The sequence below is a fragment of the Palaemon carinicauda genome, chromosome 4 (genome assembly GCF_036898095.1).
Source record: "Palaemon carinicauda isolate YSFRI2023 chromosome 4, ASM3689809v2, whole genome shotgun sequence".
NCBI classification, from domain to species: Eukaryota; Metazoa; Arthropoda; class Malacostraca; order Decapoda; family Palaemonidae; genus Palaemon; species Palaemon carinicauda.
Window position 1 is genome coordinate 177,620,642 of NC_090728.1, and position 21,108 is coordinate 177,641,749.

Consider the following 21,108-nt stretch of genomic DNA (forward strand, 5'->3'; position numbering starts at 1 on the left):
AAAGAATTACCACATGCAGATGTGTTCCTTACCTTAGTTTGAGATTATACTTTACTACAAGAGGATATTACAGTATTTTACTGATGTAGGCTTGGGGAATCATGTAATGCTAGAAACAAAAATCTCACTAAATACAGAATCAGAGAGCAGGTTTTCTGAACCTCTTGTCTACTGTACTTTACTAAAATACAATTCTAAAAAAATCACCGTACAATCAGCCCACTTTATTCGCGGCTTCTGTCTTCACAGTTTCGGTCATTCACAATATAGAGAACCCTATAACGTATTAAATAAAAATTCACAGTTTCACGATAAGTACTTACGCGGCCTGACAATTTCAAGCTAACCGTGCTCCTTTGTACCCGGCATGCTTTGTACCTTTTCCCTCTCCACACAGCACAATACCCCATCTCGTTGACCAGGCTTCAGTTTCACATCATCTCTCCTCACGGGCATCTCTTGGTTCAGTCCTTTTTGTGCAGAATCACGTTGTGATATAAAAAACATACAGATATCTAGTGTGTTTATGGTGATTTTTGTTTAAAATGTGATGCATACATAAAGTCGACGGCTCAAGAGTTGTATCATGCTTTAGACTTACTGCATAGAACCTCGTACTTAAAGTTAGTTGTGTTGTACTGTTACTTTTTCTGTTGATTTTTATTGTGTTAGTGTATTCATTGTATATTAGTGTTCTTGTTGTATTAACTACTGTACTGTACTGTACAGTATTGTATATGAAATTTCATTCTTTACAATAGTAATGTAAATAGTATAGGAGTCTAAATACTGTATACGGTGCGTTTGGTGCGAGGTGACCTGCCAAAAACAGCGATAGCTTACGAGCATTACCTTAGCTAATTAAGGTGTACTGTAGTGATAGTACTGTACATATATTACAGTAATATACACTACAGTATCAGCGAGTATTTTTAGATAGGAACAGGAGTGTTTTGTTGGTACTGTATGTAGCCTATAAGTGGGGTGATGACTAATAAATATTCTTGCTCCTTTAAGACCTTTCTTCTTCTACTTTGCTTTTTCCTCTGTTTCTCTTCTCCATCATTCCCATTTCAGGCATACAATTTCTCATCTTTATGTCAAACTTTTACCATCCAGATTACTTTTTGGCTCAGTTTGCTATAGCTGATGCATAGTAAATTATTCACATCAACAGCTGTGTCTCAACATCTCCATAATCATCATCCCTTCAGGATGTTCCTTAACAGCTATTTCAGTCATTAATAGCTGGATTTTACTGAAACTTTTTCAGTTCTCTCTTCTCCATTCCTCACTTCCATCTTTCATCCTTTGCCTTGATTTTCCAGTTGAAAATCATGTCACTTCATATGATAAGCAGTAAATAAATCTGTACTGATCCATTATTGCTTGTCATTTTACCTCAATATAAACGTTTCCTTTTCACATGATACCTCTCCAATAGTTTTATGAGAGATTTCCTCTCCTGTGCATGTTCTTGATGATGGTTGTAGATTTTAAAAAATTGTATCTCTCATTCATTGGAAAAAACATTTCAACAAATGTTGTAAATGTCTTCCACTGTCATTGTGATAGTTGAGACTTTGCGTTTTGAAAGCGGTACTTCTAAATTTGTTCTAAATCATTTTCATGAATTACAAATATTGAATTCATTGAAAACTTTTTGAGAAACTGAAAAATATTTTGTTAGCTACATTTAATCAAAGAAATGGTTATTTTAGCTTAAATTGAAAACTGCTCCTTATAGGGAAACAGCAGAAATCAAGTCTTATACAGTTATTAGGCAGGAAGAATTAACCAAGGAAGCAGTTGCAATAGAAGCATATAAACACATGCAGGACATAGAGATTCAGTGGGAGGAAGTGACAATTTGTTCATGGTAAGGAATGGGGATGGGAATCTGAATAGAGGAAGTTTACTGTTCTCTTTTTAATAGCAAGTCATATTTGTAGAGATGGAGACATGAACATTATTTTGTAGGCAGTTGTTGTTTAGTACCTAAAATTGGTATGCGCATATGATTTTCTCTTGATACACTTCCTTTTACTTAACAGGTATCAAAATGCTATTATTGCCAGACCAAAAACAGAGGTTCATCCAAAAAGAAAAGAACTGAAGAAGGAGCCGATTCAGGCGAAATAGAAAATGAAGGTAAGGAGTGATAGATTTTTTCTTTTAATATTGAACTAGATACAAAATAGGCCTTTATTTTTCAGTCACAAAAATGGTACATCATATTTGTTGAACCCTTCTATTGTCAGCTATTTCATAGTTGTAAACTTTGAAGTACTGTACATATAGCAGGTCATGGTAAAAGTAATAGCATTTCTTGATAGAAACAAAATTATAGAATAAGGATTTGGAAGTAAACAGTATACAGTACTTTACATATATTGGTAGTTCTTGAGAATTCTGGTGAATAAAATACAATATGTAATTCAGTACATATAGCACTTTATAAAGCCTGTGATAATGAACTTGAGCCAAATTGTGATTTAATATTGTATGTTTTGAATTATTATTGTCATTATGAAAAAAATTCTGTTAGACTCTTTCATACGGTACTTTAAAATTTTAGTAAAAGTTATAAAATCCTTAATCACAGAACAGATTGTTTACAGCATGAAACATTATTCATTGCAACTAGGCTAATTCTTTATGGTTGTTATGGGTTATATAAAATAGTGACATCAAGGTTTTATATGTGCAATTAGAGGTCTTCTATAAAATAATAATGTAATATGAAACAACAAAATATTTGTAATTTTTCAATTTTCTTGTACAATATATTTTGATAGAATGTCTACTGTATTATGGTTTTCAGAGGATGAGGAATTTTCCCAAGAAGCCACTAAAGCTCTTATCGAAGGAATTCGAAAACGTTATGATCAGCTGTCTGAAAAACATACAAGGCCTGTTGTATATAAGGAAGTACAAGAGGAATTGGCACAAAAAGGATTTTATTTCAATAAGGAGAGAGTAAGGCGTAAATGGAATGCATTAATTTCTATGCACAAGAAGATGCGGCGTGAATTTTTTGAACTAAATCCGACATGGGAATATTACCAGGTAAGATATTTTATAGGTAGTAGGATGGCCGGGGCACCAGCCATCTGTTGAGATACTACTGCTAGAGAGTTATGGAGTCCTTTGACTGACCAGACAATACTACATTGGATCCTTCTCTCTGGTTACGGTTCTCTTTCCCCTTGCCTACATATACACCGAATAGTCTGGCTTATTCTTTACAGATTCTCCTCTGTCCTCATACACTTGACAACACTGAGATTACCAAGCAATTCTTCCTCACTCAAGGGGTTAACTACTGCACTGTAATTGTTCAGTGGACACTTTCCTCCTGGGAAGAATAGAAGAGACACTAACTATGGTAAGCAACTCTTCTAGGAGGACACTCCAAAATCAAACCATTGTTCTCTCTTCTTGGGCAGTGCCATAGCCTCTGTACCATGGTCTTCCACTGTCTTGGGTTAGAGTTCTCTTGCTTGAGGGTACACTCGTGCACACTATTCTATCTAATTTTTCTTCCTCTTTTTTTGTTAAAGTTTTTATAGTTTATATAGGAAATAATTATTTTAATGTTACTGTTCTTAAAATATTTTCTTTTTCCTTGTTTTTTTCCTCACTGGGCTATTCTCTCTGTTGGGCCCCTGGGCTTATAGCATCCTGCTTTTTCAACTCGAGTTGTAGCTTAGCAAGTAATAATAGTAATAATAATAATAATAATATCAATAATAATAATTATGATAAAAAGCGGATTTTGAGCGAAGCGAAAAATCTATTTTTGGGTGAGATAGCCATGTCATCCTGATGGAATGGAAAGACGGTGTGACTGGAGGTCCCAATGGATGCCTAGCCATTGGAACTTCTGAGCTGGAGAAAGTCGAGACTTTTTGGTGTTTATCTTGAAACCTAGATGTTCCAAGAATTGGATCACCTTCTCGGAAGCTTGCAGGCATTCCTCTTCTGATACTGCCCACACCAGCCTGTCGTCCAGGTAAGCCATCACCTGGACGCTTTGTAGGCGTAGTTGTTGAACGATTGTCTCTGCGAGCTTCGTGAAGATCCTTGGGGCTATGTTTAGCCCGAAGGGTATGGTTCTAAAGACGTACTGTCTTCTTTGAAGCCTGAATCCTAGGTAGGAGGAGGTCTGGCAATTCATTGGAATGTGCCATTAGGCATCTGCCATGTCTATCGAGACTGTGTATGCCTTTCAAGGCAGTAGGGCTCGTATGTGCTGAAGGGTCAGCATCTTGAACTTGTTGTTCACGATGAACTTGTTGAGAGGGGACAAGTCCAGAATGACTCTGAGTTTGTCGGAGTCCTTCTTGGGAACACAGAATAGTCTTCCTTGGAACCTGATGGAATGATGATAATGATAAAAATAATATTGTATTTATTGCTAATGAGCAGTAGGTTACATCAGTATAGTGTGGTCTTACAAAGATGTCAACTGTTATATTATTATTACTGCTACTTAGTGTTTTGAGGACAGACTTATTTGAGCTTCTTCTTCAGCTATTTTTTATTTTTTTATTTCTTTCAATAATGTATTAAAATTTAGCTGTCAAGCCATTCTCATGGTTCTTTAAAAGTACTGTATACACTATTCATTCTCTACCATAGATAATTATGAGTGACAAAAGAAATCTCCATGTCATTCATGTCCGTAAGTTTATACTCTTCTGTACTGTATTGTAGTTTTTCATTCTTCGTACGGTTATATATCCCACCTTGCATAGCTATTTTTTCTCATAAATCAAGATAACATTTTGTCTCAAAGTCTGTCAAGAAGCTTGAATTGCTTTGCAAGTCCTTTGGTCCATTTTTTTACTAATAGTAGTCCAGTAGTGACAACAAATGAGACCAGTACCATCACGTTATGTGGTCCCCTGTAAGGTGGATATGCAGATCTTGACCTCATTTACAGTATATTATTTGGTATAGATAGGGTAATACTTAAATTATTCTCTAAGTATCCTTTTCAGCCCCAGCTATATGGATTTTTTTTTTCATAGAATTTGGGCCATATGCTTCAGTACTGTACTAGAGTTGGGAGGACATTCACTACCAAGGTATAACCATGCTATTGCACTGGGGAGTGATAGTTAAAAGATGCTGCTCAGTAAAATGGAAGAAAGGAAGTGGAGTCAATGCAACTGGAAGGCTAAAATGTTGGTGTAGCTAAAGACAAAAGATGTACTACAAAGGTCTCTTAGTAATACCTTGGTGCACTGATGGTACTAATACCCTTATAGCATGCCCTGCCTTCACCTTGTCCAATGTGACTATCTGACTTCTTCAAGTTTACCTCCCTCTAATTTTTGCATCTCATATAAGAGCAAGTGCTTCTGCTGGACCCTTTGAGATTCTATAAATAGAATTCATTGATTTCATGAATATGAAATTATAACAATTCAGACTTTTCAAATTGTCCCCTTTCCTCCAACTACAGTGATATATCCAAATAAGGTAATGGCTGTTAACTTAGATTTTATCCTTAATATTTTTTTTATCTATTCCATGGACTGTCTAATATGTTAGATTCAGTTCTTTTGTTGTGGCCTTGGATTGTATTTATGGATCCTCCTAATCATACTCTAGAACTTTCCGGTTGAATTTCATTTTACTTTGGAATCTCAGGGATAGCCTAAGATCAATGCTAGTATTAATTTACAAGACTTAAAATGAGAAATCTATCTCTATCTATATACCGAGGCACTTCCCCCAATTTTGGGGGGTAGCCGGCACCAACAATGAAACAAAACAAAAAGGGGACCTCTACTCTCTATGTTCCTTCAGCCTAATCAGGGACTCAACCGAGTTCAGCTGGTACTGCTAGGGTGCCACAGCCCAACCTCCCACATTTCCACCACAGATGAAGCTTCATAATGCTGACTCCCCTACTGCTGCTACCTCCGCGGTCATCTAAGGCCCCGGAGGAAGCAGCAGGGCCTACTGGAACTGCGTCACAATCGCTCGCCATTCATTCCTATTTCTAGCACGCTCTCTTGCCTCTCTCACATCTATCCTCCTATCACCCAGAGCTTTCTTCACACCATCCATCCACCCAAACCTCGGCCTTCCTCTTGTACTTCTCCCCTCAACTCTTGCATTCATCACCTTCTTTAGCAGACAACCATTTTCCATTCTCTCAACATGGCCAAACCACCTCAACACATTCATATCCACTCTAGCCGCTAACTCATTTCGTACTGAATAATTAGGTGTTGTATATTTTTTGGGGGGAGGGAAGAGTTTTTATGAAATGAAGGAAAGTGTTCAATTAGTTTGTCTCTATCTTTCTCTTAAATTTTGTGAGTGTGAATTTTTTTTTTTTTTTTTTTTTTGTAAAACTAAGTCAACTTGGGAGTTAAGTTTATGTTTGATTAAGAATTTGGAAAGCAGGGGAATTATGCACTTGAAAGTAATTTTTTACCTTTGTTTGCATGCCCTTTGAATAATAAAGTAATTGCTCTGATAAACCAATTATGTGTATTTCGTAAAACAGAAAATGGCTTATTCTAACATTTATTTTCTGGTTACTTTTCACAAAATGCTTGTTGTGCATTTCTTTGTGGATGAAAATGTATTCTTGTTAAGATTAAATATGGTACACAAAATTTAAAATTTTGAGCGCCATTGGATGTATTTTGTGCTCAATATTTCTACTCCCTTTGGTGCCTTTCAATACATCCCATTATTACCAGTTTTTTCTTTCTTAAAATATTTATGTATATGAAAATATAACAAATTATGTAAAATTATATATCAGTAAAAAGGAAAATTGTTTAGCTACTGGTATATGGTAAAAAAAAAAATTTCAAGTCCTATATGAGTTGAGGTGGGCCTGGAGTTTAATCACCAAAAATATTTGGTAAGGGGTTAGCACTCAAAGGGTTAAAGATACTTTATTGTTTGATAAATGCTATAACAGTTTTTAACACTTTTTTTCTACAGATGATTGATAGTTTCCATGGAGACACTGATTATGGTTTGCAAGAAGACAAAGGTACTATTAATCACTCAGGCGAAGTTGACTGTCATAACCCAAAAGAAGAGGAAACATCCTTTACATGTACTAAGCAGAACAGCAGTCATTCTGGAAGTGTATACTCTCCGCCTTTACACCAATCTTCGTTCATGCCAAAAAATGAATATGTATCCCCTCAAGTCACTACGTGTCCATCAGCTCAAACGTCTACAAGTGATTTTCATCCAGGGCCGCCATTTGTTACCCTGCATAGTAGTTGTGTTCTCAAAGGTAAAGATTATGTTTCTAATGCGCAAGGACATGTTGCATCCCATCAAAGTGCCAGTGTATTACCTAAATCAAAAATGTCTAAGACTGGAAATACAAAAACAGATTCACAAAGAGAAGTCGGTTCTAGTATAAAAACAGTTCCTATGGTTTTTAAAATTGTTCCTGATTTGACTGGTGTTCATGGTGTTGATGCTTCTCAAGTACCACCTATAACTGTTGTAGGTGCATTGTCTGGAAAGAATGAAGTGAAGCAAATATCTGAACCAAAGTTAATATTGAACAAATCACCAACATTTCAAACTATAAATTCAAAATATTTTCCTAGTGATGATATGAAGAGACAGGAAAGACTCAAACTGAAAACACTTTTGAGTATTAATAAAGAACTGAAGAATTTGTCAAAGATACAGGAAAATATTCTTAAAACTCAGGAACAGATATTGAATGCTGTAAAGAGTAATACCCCTAGTGAAGAGACTTCTGATATCAATAAGAGGCAAGAAATTTTACGACCTTTGAAAAGGTCAAGAAAAAAATAGAAATTACTTTTAAAAAATATAATTATAAATAATAATTAGAGATTAAAGTCACTAATCTACATCTGTTTAGATACCAGAATTTAAAAGGAAGTAATATCTACAAATGTTTAAAATAAAGTCTTATAATATAAACCTTATGCTTTTCAGGGACCTTCAACTACTGTACTATGGTTCAGTGAGAGACTAGATTTATCAAGTAGATTAAGCGAGATGAGGATTAGTAGAGAACAATTAATCCCAGTTGTTAAACAATGACTTTCTTTAATGATGAGCTCCAATGTATAACAAAGAAAAAAGGTAGCAAATTAAACTGGTTTTGCCTGGTACCTGCTCAGAAATTAGAAGACAAGTGTGCTTCATTTTATGGGCTCGCAAAAAATTTATCTTTAAAAGGACCAAACTTCGAGGACTGGCCTTAAACTTCATGGTCTTTTTGCCATCTGCTACATTACCATTGGCTTTCGCAATTACCTGATGTTGCAAATGTAAGACCACATGAACCTATTTTCATTAAATTAGAGAATGTAAAACATGAATATTTCTAAGAAAGCCAGTTACTGTTTAGTCTTACTACTGCTCCCCTTCAGTACTAGCAAGAATGATTACTAGCTAACTATATATCATGGCACCCATCTCCTTAAGTTGGTAAGCCACTGAAAAGTTTCTTTAATTTCCGGAAGTAGACATCCCTTATTTCCTTATTCAATCCTTACCTACTGAATGAGGCTTTTGCAGATTTTCAATTAATATCCTCCATCACATCAAACAGACCCAATCGAATAGCCGATGTAGTGGAAGAAGTGTCATTCTAGTTTATTCTATTATTCCTTTATCACTCTTTTTTTTCAATATTAAACTTACCCGATGATCATATAGCTGTCAGCTCTGCTGCCCGACAGAAAAAACCTACGGGCGGAATACGCCAGCGATCGCTATACAGGTGGGGGTGTACATCAACAGCGCCATCTGTCAAGTAGGTACTCAAGTACTCGATGTCAACATAGAACCAATTTTCTCTCTGTCGTGCCACTGGCAAGACCTACTAAATACGCTGTTACTAACTGGATTGGTTTTCACAACGATTTGGTGAAGTACACTATTCCAGTTTTGGGCTTTCGCTATGCAGGGGTTTTATCTTCATTTCAAAACTTGAACTCGTTTTGGATAGATTTAATTATGGTGACGAAGAGAGTATGGACTCTCTTTCACTTTTAAATGGCCGACCCTTCCCTTAGACGGAAGTGTGTTTAGGTTTTTGGTAATTTTGCTTAACACGTTATAGATCTATATATTTTATATCTCTCCGCCTTTATAGGCCTCTTCGATTAACTTTCCATTTATTATAAACATATAACAATAAATTTTTATGTTTGTTTATATGCGACCTTTCCTGATAGTAGGCGGTCCTAACTTGGAACCGAAGTTAATTAACATTGAGCCCGTTATATCGTATTTACCTTTAAAGAATTTAATACTTTTTAAATTTTAATGTTTTATGAAAGAATTTCTTTGATAGTCTCGTACTGTTTTCAAAGATGAACTAACGTTTAGTTTTTAGTCTACGCAGTTGTTGACGTTCAGGACGTTCAACATGCGCTCTATCGTTACGATAGAGAGAGAGTGTATCACGGTTTCACTTTGCAGTAAGAGTAAACCGATTCTGGCGTTTCGTTCATTCTTTCTTAGCTTAAATGGTTTAAATTCTAAATTAAAGGAACTTTTTATTTGGAAAACTTTCAGTTTTTTCCTTTAGCAAATAACATGTTTTAACGATATATAATTGGGCTCTTCTCTCAGGAGCGAAATCAAGAGAGAAAGAGAGAGAGAGATAGAGACGGAGGGAGAGAGAGGAGAATAAACGTTTCGTTCAAGCTGGTAACGTTGTTCTCGTTTTTTACTCTCCTCCCTAGTCGCTGTAGGGGAAGAAGGTAAAACGTTTCTAGGGTTTTATTCTTGTTCCCAGGCTATGTGCGGTGAGAGATTGTAAACGTAGTTTATTTGATCTAGTGTTTAGTCTTTCCCAGCCACTGAATTCTTTATCTTTATATATGTTTTCTGTTGCATTGTACGACTGTTTTCGCAATTACTACCTTTTAATGAAGGATAGGATTGCGTGTTTCAGGTAGAAATCAGTTAAAGTTTCGATTTCAGTGAAATAAGTGCAAAACAGAAAATCAAAGTGATAAAGTGATATGCGCAAAGTGTTACAGTGTTGCGTCCGAGGGTTCGTCTGTTCGTGCCAGTCGTTCACCTAGTCCGGGACCTCTTACAAGCTCCCAAGCCCAGGGGAGAAGTAATGTCGAACGACTTATGGGTTCCACAGGCCTTGATCAACGAACAGACTTTTTTCCCTCCGTGGTTTCGGGCGTATCTACCCAAGATCGCCCCACCCACACAAAGACGAGAGAGCCCATTTATTCCTCGTCTGCGGAAGAGGTTTCTCGTAAGAAACCATGGACCACATCTCGCAGCTTTTTAAGTGCAAGTCGGTCCCTTCCGCGCAAGTCCAACGGCCCAGGTGTAGCCACTGGGTCAGTTCGGACTCGCTGCAGTCATCCGACGACTGCACACCTCCCAAGAGAGGCAAGGTGGTACCGCAACAGGCAGTAACTCCGTCTGTTGCCGCACCAGCTGTTTTAGACCCTCAGTCACAACGGACAGTAGCTCCGTCTGTTGCCGCTTTTGTAGACCCTAAGTGGTCTATGCAGACTCAGTTAGCTGCGGTTATGCAGGCGTTTCGTGCGGAGAAGGTTGACACTGCTCCCGTTAGCCTACAACCTGCCACGGTTGTGCGCCCAGCTCACGCTGAGGCTGCCTGCTCCCACACTCCGGCTGCGGAGAGCTCCACCACCGATGCGCAGTCGACCCTGCCAGACGCATGTTGACGTTAGCCGACGTGCGGCACCCTCCGTTGACATGCGTGAGCTACCGCATCAGCAGTGGGAAGGTGGAGTCAAGCTGCCGTGTTTTGACGCGATGCGTTAGTTTCCGCAACCCACGGCAGTCCCCACCACGCACCACCACTCCGCTTTGGTTGTTGCCTGCTCCCACACTCCGACTGCGGAGAAGGTTGACGATGCACCCGTTTGCCTACAACCTGCCACGGTTGTGCGCCCAGCAGACGCTGCGGCTGCCTGCTCCCACACTCTTGTTGTGAGAGCTCCTCCACCCATGCGCAGTCGACCCTGCCAGACGCATGCTGACTCCCACAGACACACGGAGCACTCCGTTGCCGTGCGTGAGCTACCACAAGCTGCCGTGTTTTGACACGGTGTGTCAGCCTCCGCAACCCACTGTGGTTACCGCCACTCACCCGCAGCAGACTAGTCAGTCAGGAGTTGAGGCTTCCCCACACAGCTTTGGTTGTTGCCAGCTCACAGACTGTCAAGCAGTTACATGACTTTGCCTTCTGGTCTGCTACTAATGCACCAGTGCTGTATGTCCTCACGCACCTGTTGTGGTTGACAGTTCAGTTTTTTGACAGTTCACAGACTGTCAGGCAGTTACATAACGTTGCCTTCTGGTCTGCTGCTAATGCACCAGTGCTGTATGTCCTCACGCACCTGTTGTGGTTGACAGTTCAGTTTTTGACAGTTCACAGACTGTCAAGCAGTTACATAACGTTGCCTTCTGGTTTGCTGCTTATGCACCAGTGAGACCCTCACTGAGATAACCTAGCTTTTCTCGGACATGGTTCCTGTGGATGAGAAAGTGCTGTTCTCCCTCCTACTGATATTCCTTTGAGGACTCTGTCATTTGGAGAGGAGCCTTAAGCTGCTTAGCCTCCTATGGACTTTAATTAAAGCATAACAAAGCTTCCAGGGATGGTAAATGGTTCCGCTTCAGTCGCTAACCCCGTCTGTTGCCACACCTGCTCCCGTAGACCCTAATGGGCTTTGCTGCAAGACATGCAGTCCAAGCTTGTGTCCTTGATAGAGGATTTTTTACGGAGAAGAACCTTCTGGCCAACAACCTTCCTACCGGTTGGTTGTGCGCCCTGTTGACGCTGAGGTATCCTACTCGCGTCCGCCAGTTGAGGTGGTTCCTCCACCGATGCGACCCAGTGTGGGTTGCCAGTCGCACGTTGACGTTAAGCGACTCTCGGAGGTGGTTGTGGACGTTCAGTGTGTCACTAGGAAGACGTTCAACAACCAGCAGAGGTGACTTGTTGTGACGCAGTGCGGCAACCTCAGCAACCCGGTAGGGGGTTGACTGCACAACCCAGACAGTCTAGACAGTTTCGGGTTGACGCTGTACTTCCTCGCGTCCCCATGGTTGACAGTTCACAGACTGTGCAGCAGTACCATGATATTGTGTCCGGCTCCGTCACGCATCCACCAGTGCGACCGGATTCAGCGAGTCAGACGTTGCCCACTCCGTTGCCGTTTCCTCATCAGTTTCGGATGAGGAACCCTCTGATGAGGACATTGCTGAACAAGACGATCAACCCCCAGCCCTGCTATCCATCCAAAAGATGCTGAAGAAGGAACGCTGCCCTGTCAGGCTGTGGATGAGTCTGGTTAGGACACTGTCATCCGTGGTTCAATTTGTGTCACTTGGAAGACTACACCTCCGTCCTCTTCTGTATCATCTAGCTTTTCACTGGAAAAAGACAAGACGCTAGAAGCGGTCTCGATCCCGGTTTCCGGAAAGATAAAGTCTGGTCTGACTTGGTGAAAGGACTTTATCAACCTTTGAAAGGGTCTTCCCCTGACTGTTCAGACTCCCAATCACGTTCTCTTCTCGGACGCATCGGACGTAGGCTGGGGTGCGACATTAGGCGGTAGGGAATGCTCGGGATTATGGAACTCGAGTCAAAGGACAATGCATTTCAACTGCAAGAAGCTACTGGCAGTACGTCTGACCTGGAAAAGCTTCAGGTCTCTCCTTCAAGGCAAAGTGGTGGAGGTGAACACGGACAACACCCTGCTTTGACGTACATCTCCAAGCAAGGAGGGACCTACTCTCTGACATGGTACGAGTTCGCAAGAGACCTCCTCACCTGGTCAACAGGTCTAGACTTTTCACTAGTAACGAGGTTCATCCAAGGCAACTTGAATGTCATAGCAGATTGTCTCAGTAGGAAGGGACAAATAATTCCAACAGATTGTACCCTCCACAAGGATGTATGCAAGAGACTTTGGGCCACCTGGGGCCAGCCAACCATAGATCTCTTCGCAACCTCGATGACCAAGAGGCTCCCAATAGTTTGCTCTCCTATCCCGGACCCAGCTGTAGTTCATATAGATGCCTTTCTACTAGATTGGTCACATCTAGATCTATATGCATTCCCTCCGTTCAAGATTGTCAACAAGGTACTGCAGAAGTTCGCCTCTCACGAAGGGACAAGGTTGACGCTAGTTGCTTCCCTCTGGCCCGCGAGAGAATAACTCACCGAGGTACTTCGATGGCTAGTAGACGTTCCCAGAACACTTCCCCTAAGGGTGGACCTGCTACGTCAGCCACGCGTAAAGAAGGTACTCCAAGGCCTCCACGCTCTTCGTCTGACTGCCTTCAGTCTATCGAAAGACTCTCGAGAGCTAGAGGTTTTTCGAAGGAGGCAACCAGAGCGTTTGCTAGAGCAAGGAGAACATCCACCCTTAGAATCTACCAATCGAAGTGGGAAATCTTCCGAAACTTGTGCAAGTCAGTATCCGTATCCTCGACCAGTACCTCTGTAACTCAATAGCTGACTTTCTCTTATATCTGAGGAAAGAACGTTCTCTTTCAGCTCCCACTATCAAGGGTTACAGAAGCATGTTGGCATCAGTCTTCCGTCACAGAGGCTTAGATCTTTCCAACAATAAAGATCTACAAGACCTCCTTAAGTCTTTTGAGACCACGAAGGAGCGTCGTTTGGTTACACCTGGTTGGAATTTAGACGTGGTTCTAAGATTCCTTATGTCAGACAGGTTTGAACCGCTTCAATCAGCCTCCCTGAAAGATCTCACCTTTAAGACTCTTTTCCTGATATGCTTAACCACAGCTAAAAGAGTCAGTGAGATTCATGCCTTCAGCAAGAACATCGGATTCTCATCCGAAACGGCTACATGTTCTACAACTTGGTTTTCTAGCCAAACACGAGCTGCCTTCTCGGCCTTGACCAATATCGTTCGATATTCCAAACTTATCGTATGGTTGGAAATGAACTAGAAAGAGTATTATGTCCTGTAAGAGCTCTTAAGTTCTATTTTAAAAACCTTTACGAGGCCCATCTGAAGCTTTATGGTGTTCAGTTAAGAATCCATCTTTACCTATGTCAGAGAATTCTTTATCCTATTTTATCAGACTGTTAATACGAGAAGCTCATTCCCATCTGAATGAGGAAGACCAAGCTTTGCTGAAGGTAAGGACACACGAAGTTAGAGCTGTCGCAACTTCCGTGGCCTTTAAACAAAATAGATCTCTGCAAAGTATATTCGACGCAACCTATTGGAAAAGCAAATCAGTGTTCGCGTCTTTTATCTTAAGAATGTCCAGTCTCTTTACGAGAACTGCTACACTCTGGGACCATTCGTAGCAACGAGTGCAGTAGTAGGTGAGGGCTCAACCACTACATTCCCATAATCCCATAACCTTTTTTTAATCTTTCTCTTGAAATGTTTTATTAATATTTTTGGGTTGTCCGGAAGGCTAAGAAGCCTTTCGCATCCTACTTGATTTGGCGGGTGGTCAAAGTCATTTCTTGAGAAGCGCCTAGATTAGAGGTTTTGATGAGGACCTTTAGTATGGGTTGCAACCCTTCATACTTCAGCTCCTTGGAGTCGCTCAGCATCCTATGAGGATCGCGAGGCTCAGTAAGGAAGACGTACTTAAAAAGGCAGAGTAATTGTTCAAGTCGACTTCCTTACCAGGTACTTATTTATTTTATGCTTGTTATTTTGAATAACTGCTAAAATGAAATACGGAATACTTAGCTCAAAATAATGTCAACATGTAATGCTGGTCTCTACCCACCCCCCTGGGTGTGAATCAGCTATATGATCATCGGGTAAGTTTAATATTGAAAAATGTTATTTTCATTAGTAAAATAAATTTTTGAATATACTTACCCGATGATCATAAATTAAAGGACCCACCCTTCCTCCCCAATAGAGACCCAGTGGACAGAGGAGAAAATTGGTTCTATGTTGACATCGAGTACTTGAGTACCTACTTGACAGATGGCGCTGTTGATGTACACCCCCACCTGTATAGCGATCGCTGGCGTATTCCGACCGTAGGTTTTTTCTGTCGGGCAGCAGAGCTGACAGCTATATGATCATCGGGTAAGTATATTCAAAAATTTATTTTACTAATGAAAATAACATATTTATAGCCTTTTACTATACCTCCGTTCATGCTACTTTTCTTCCAATTTGCTGTCCAACCAATTAGATTTTAATTAAAAATGCAACTACAAGTGTTTCCATAGTTGAATTTTGGTCTTGAATAGCCTCCCAAACCTTAATGGTGGATCATTGGCCTGAATTCATAAATCTGATCATCATGTACCAGATACCTTTCTCTTGGAGTTAACTTACAGACACAGGAAGACAAGTTGTTCCACATAAATTACCTAGAACTGAAAGCAGCCTATCTAGTGTTATTCCACTTCATGGACACTGTCAAGGGTCACTCGATAATGTTGATGAGTGACAACACAACTGTTGTGATACACAGTCGGCCAATACTTTCCATGGCTTCTGTTTCACATGTCAAAAGACAATGCAATACCTATTAGACTAAAATTCACATTATTATTATTATTATTATTATTATTATTATTATTATATGCTAAGCTACAACCCTAGTTGGAAAAGCAGGATGCTATAAATATTTCCTATTTAAACTATGAAAACTTTAACAGAACAAGAGGAAGAGAAACTAAATAGAAAAGTGTGCCAGAGTGTACCCTCAAGCAAGAGAACTCTAACCCAAGGCAGTGTAAGACCATGGTACAGACACTATGGCACTACCTAAGAATAGAGAACAATGGTTTGATTTTGGAGTGTCCTTCTCCTAGAAGAGCTGCTTACCGTAGCTAAAGAGTCTCTTCTATCCTTACCAAGAGGAAAGTAGCCACTGAACAATTACAGTGCAGTAGTTAACCCCTTGGGTGAAGAGAATTGTCTATTAATCACAGTGTTGTCAGGTGCATGAGGAAAGAGGAGAATCTGTAAAGGATAGGCCAGACTATTCGGTGTCTGTGTAGGCAAAGGGAAAGAACCTTAACCAGAGAGAAGGGTCCTATGTAGTACTGTCTGACCAGTCGGAGGACCCCATAACTCTCTAGCGATAAGAATTCACGGTGCTCGACAATTTCAAATAGCCCGCTCCTTTAAACTGGATATGCTTCTCGCCACTCCCTTTTCCTCCCAGCGTATTCACACTCCCGCATCTGACTTTGCTTTAGTCTTCTGCCTGCCACCTCACGTGTACCACGTCTCATCTTGGTCTCCTAATTCACGTGCTTTGTCTGACTTTGCCTTGCTTTTGCTAAGCCTTTGCTTCAAGATCATGGTCCCCAAGCGTGCTTCTGCTACTTCTCAATGTACTACCGAACAGCAGCGGAAGGTCATGACTCTTGAAGAAAAGGTGAAAGTGCTTGATAAATGTAAAGAAGGGATGAAGTACACTGCCACTGGGAGACTTAGGTGTCAACAAGAGTACCGTGTGGTACATAGAGAAGACTGAAGGTAATATTAGAGCGGCAGTTGTAGCCTGTGCCCCTCGCAGTGCTAAAGTTGTATCAGGGGTTAGGTAAAAGGGCATGCTTAAGATGGAAAATGCCCTTTTTAATTGGATTGAAGACCAGCACCGCAATAGCATTGCTATCGACTCGCTCGCCATCCGGGAGAAGGCCAAGTCTCTTCACTGCCGTTTCATTGACCCCCAGCCGTCAACCAGCCAAGGTGCCTCAACCCCACAGACACCTTTTCAAACTAGCGTCATAAAGATTTCTGAGGAGTTAGCCTCGCGTACCATGAGGTAGCGGCAAGTTTCCTTGACGAACTTCAGAACCTCATTGTGGAGAAAGGGTACGGCCCAGAGCAAGTCTGGAACATGGATAAAATTGTAAGTTTATGGTCATTTTATATTCAAAATTCTTATATTATGTTGCCTGTTACTTTACGTAGTAATTTTGTTAAAATCTTGTTTCATATTAACTTAAAATTTGCCTTAATGTTGTACATGTGTTTGCATTACGTACATATACGTAGATATTTTTGCCAAGTTTGAATAATCTTCACTAAACTATAGTGTTTCGTTTATTATTTAAATCTTTACATTTTGAATATGCATGATTGTTCAAATCTTGTTTTAATTTCCCCAATGTAGAGACACGTGTCTGGCATAGGTGCATTCGGTACGGTTGTATGAATATATTTTGGCCATTTTGAATAATTTTTTGATACTTTTAGGTACAGTATTTGGTTTATTATTTAAATCTTTGCATTTTAAGTATGCGTGAATGTTCAAATCTTGTTTTATTTCTCTAATATAGAGACATGTGTCTGGCATAGGTGCCTTCGGTACGGTTGTGCTTATGATATATAATTTGGCCATTTTGAATTATTTTTTGGTACTTTCAATTACTGTACAGTACAGTATTTGGTCCCCCATAGTTGCGTTCAGTACGTTTGTACAAAACAGATTTTGAGCAAAGCGATAAATCTAATTATGGGTGAGATAGCCATGTCGTCCTGATGGAATGTTCCTTTAGGTAGCTTTCTAAGGGATATTTTGCTACAGTGATACTCCCAGAGAATTAACCATAGGTCTTCAGAGTTCTAACTCCTGGCGTGAGTATCCTTGATATATCTTTAAGGATATCACATAATATCGGGACGTATATACGATACGACACAGCAATCTTCACCCGGACTAGATTTAACTTTGGGAGGGAAGAGTGGCGAACGAAGGGGATTCCCTCACTGTACTACTATGGCCCTTTATTCCTAGTTGCATTTAAGCTGGAATAGCTGCAGATAGAGTAGTTTCGGGTGGGGTCTTTTCATTAAATATATATATTTTTTTTTTTTGGCATGGCTATCTCACCCAAAAATAGATTGATGGAAGCTTACCAGAGAATTAACTTGAAAGTTCTATGTCTGTGGGTTTGTACAAGTGCCTTTACTTTGAATGAGTTCCTTATATGGTCTCCTAGACCTTTATATATATATATGACATTACCGTTATTTGTCATATCCGCTAAGTTTGGAACTAACTTAGAGCTTCCTGCCCCCTGCAGGGAAATTGTCGACTTCGGCTAGAAGGATTCAAAGTTAGCATTTCCATAGGAACACGAGGGAAACTTCTGGTTGTTCTTTGGAAATCCTACTAACAAGGTATCTATTTTAAGGAAAATAGAAAGGCTCTGGAAATCTTTATTCCTAATTCTGAGGATAAAGAAGACGCAGATACATTCTTTTGTTGTTATTTTCATAACCAAAGCAAAAGATAGTAATGTATCGTGAGAAGGAATCTAGTCTTCATATATGAACATCCTGGTATATATATATTTTTAACCTGTAAAGGAAGAATATACATATATTAATTCATTTGTTAAAATGCCTCTCAATAATGTGAAGCTAATTTGTTTAGTTTCACTTAGATGTTGGATATGCTTCAACACTGTGTACAAATATTCACACAGCACTGGTGTTATTGGTTAGATTCTGCACCTATATAGAACAGTCTATAAATCACCATAGTGATTTTTACTAAAAGGTATTACACTTGAGGGTGCTAACACCTGATTACCCGATACACTGTTGAGTCCGAAAACAGTCCACTGTTCATTGCATCACTTGACGACAGGTTTTATGACCACAGAGTGTTTTATCTCGTGCACTTGGTTCGCATAATGTTTATAGAAGACTAGATGATTTCCAACCCGTATATGAGCGGAGCCTATCAAAGTCCATGTGTTGAAAGAAGTTCAACGAAGAAGCAACTTTTCTTGGATCGTGACCTGCGGGTACACTTCCACGATCCGCTCTGCGAATAAAGTAGGTGAGTTTCCCCCTCAATTGTTTTAGGGATAAGTTTGATCCTGAGGTTTCGCCTCAGAAGAGCTCTCCCTCCTTGAAGTCTGAAGTTTTTCGAAGATAGACCTTAAGACACTCTACTGGACATAGAGTGCTCTCATGACACAGTCAAGAGCTTTCACCGAGAAGGGGAAAGCTCTGGAGGAAGGAGCAATGAAGTTAGGATGCCTCTTGCTCAATGCTGAGACTTTGGAGTTGGTATATCCGGCTCCCTTTAGGGTCTTGGACAGAATAGCCTGTGCCTTGTCATGCTCAAAGACAATGACTTCCTTCGGTTCTGTTTCCTCACAGGATGCTGGTTCATCCCGCAGTTTCACGTAACAATTTGGGTGTGCCGAAAGACTAGGCCAGAATTGGAGATCTTCAAGGGGTTTGGCCCCCAACTTCTCGGAGATATAGAGGTTCCCATTCGTCATAGGCATATGCTCCGTGTACCTCCAGGAGTTGGTTTCGGAGCAATGAGGTAAATCAGAAACTCTAAGAGGCTTAGTAAAGCCTCTGGAAACACCAGAGCGTTTCCCTTCTCTTACCTCTTTCTTCGTCTCTGAGATCTTGCTTAATCTCCTGCTGTTCCTTCCGGAACACTGCCATCATCTGCTGAATCGACTCTAGGAGCGCTTCGCTCCTGCCAATCAGCGCATCCGGATGGGGAGTTGGGGCTGAAGAGGTTGACGGCACAGGTTGATATGCCGTCACGGGAAACCGAGGGTCCTCAGTTACCGTCGACACGGATCCATCTTCCTCCGTAGGTGGTTGAACCACATCTTCAGGGTCTTCTTGTAGAAGGTCCTTTTCGGTGTCGGGAGACACCTCCGACATCCTTTCCTGGTGGATGTCCATGCTTTCCAGTGCCTTATTAATATCTGCATCCACTGTCAGTTGGATGAAGGGAGGCTTGACCTGTACTTGGGGCACAACCGTGCTGGATTGGGCCTTAGGGAACAGAAGGCACCTCAAAGCTTCATTATGTAGGTAAGGTCCCGGAGAGTTCTTCTGGAACCCTCTTACCCACCTCCGAAGTTTCTCTTGCTGTATCCCTTGACTGTGTAGTGTCAGGGATATCTTCTCCAAATCCTTCGGTCATCAGGCCCGAGCAGATGGAGCAACCCTTCAGGTCCCAATACCTCAGGGATCCAGATACGATGCAGCAGGGGGCACTAGACCTGCACATCGTATGCCCACAAAAGTCCTTACTCTTGTGGTTAGAACACGACTGCACACTTCACCGTTGGCTCCTCCTGTAAGGAAAGAAATGGTGAAATGATTATAGGGTTATTCATATCATCGATATAAATGCACATTTAAAAATAGTATTGCTCACTATTATATTTAATAGCTTAGGATAGTAAGCTAGAAAGGAAATAGGAAAGACACATATCTGTGTTTCCTCTCCAGGCAATTGTTGTGACCTCCGTCAATATTAATATTTTAATTTCCCTATGAGGGGAAATACAGAGGGGAATAACTCCCGCACGTAGAGCTGGAGTCAGTGAATATTTACACTAACTCCTCCACTTGTAGAATATTAATACTGAACGGTGATTTATAATTGTCCCGATGATCCAAAGATTCATCAGGGTGTTGAAGGAATACTTCACCTCAACATTTTATACGGTCTCAACAATAGACTATGAAAGGATACACAGAGTATGTTAGAATTACTTGTACTACTGTATCATTGTATACTGTAGTTTTCTAACTGCTGCATTATTATATACTGCAGATATACTGGCTACTGTATTTTCATATACTGTAGTTTTACCGGTATACTACCGGGTTTAGGCTAGTGCCTAACTGATAGGGAGAGAGAAAGAATGGAAAGGAGGATTCTGTATTATTATGGTTTAGCACAATAATTGGAAGTGTAGGGGGGCTACTGCCGCCTACTGCCTCCTTCCCAGAATGAGAGTTCTAACGGAAGGGGAGGAATGCATTTTGATTCTAGCTTCCATCCAGCCACAATTTTTGCTGCCGGCTGTACTGACGGTTGCAAGGTTTGTGGATGGCAGTCCAAGAGAGGACTGAAGAATTCTCAACAGTATACAGTAATGGGTTTCCCACCGGCAGCTGTCAGGGCCGGCTCAGCCTTCCCCCCGGGGCATTCGCTTGTAGGAACCCGGCCGGTAAATCAGTCACCCCGGCAAACGGGGTTGATTGTAGAATACCGGCCAAAGGAATATTGTGACAACTAGGCCAACACTAAAGGACAGAAGGGGGAGGGAAAAGGGTCTTATAGTTTACAGGGGAGAAAGGC

At 40.7% G+C, this 21,108-nt stretch overlaps 1 protein-coding gene across 2 annotated transcripts in view; it reads left to right on the forward strand.

Moving 5' to 3' along the window:
- LOC137640238 (uncharacterized) overlaps positions 1 to 7,953 on the forward strand; it is a 61,946-nt gene extending 53,993 nt beyond the window's left edge. For both annotated transcript variants that reach the window (XM_068372808.1, XM_068372807.1), the window contains exons 3-5: positions 2,055 to 2,151; positions 2,825 to 3,069; positions 6,979 to 7,953. In XM_068372808.1, the coding sequence (XP_068228909.1) occupies positions 2,055 to 2,151; positions 2,825 to 3,069; positions 6,979 to 7,821 (1,185 nt within the window). In that variant the 3' untranslated portion in view covers positions 7,822 to 7,953. The remainder of the gene's footprint in view (positions 1 to 2,054; positions 2,152 to 2,824; positions 3,070 to 6,978) is intronic.
- Positions 7,954 to 21,108: the final 13,155 nt, after the last annotated feature.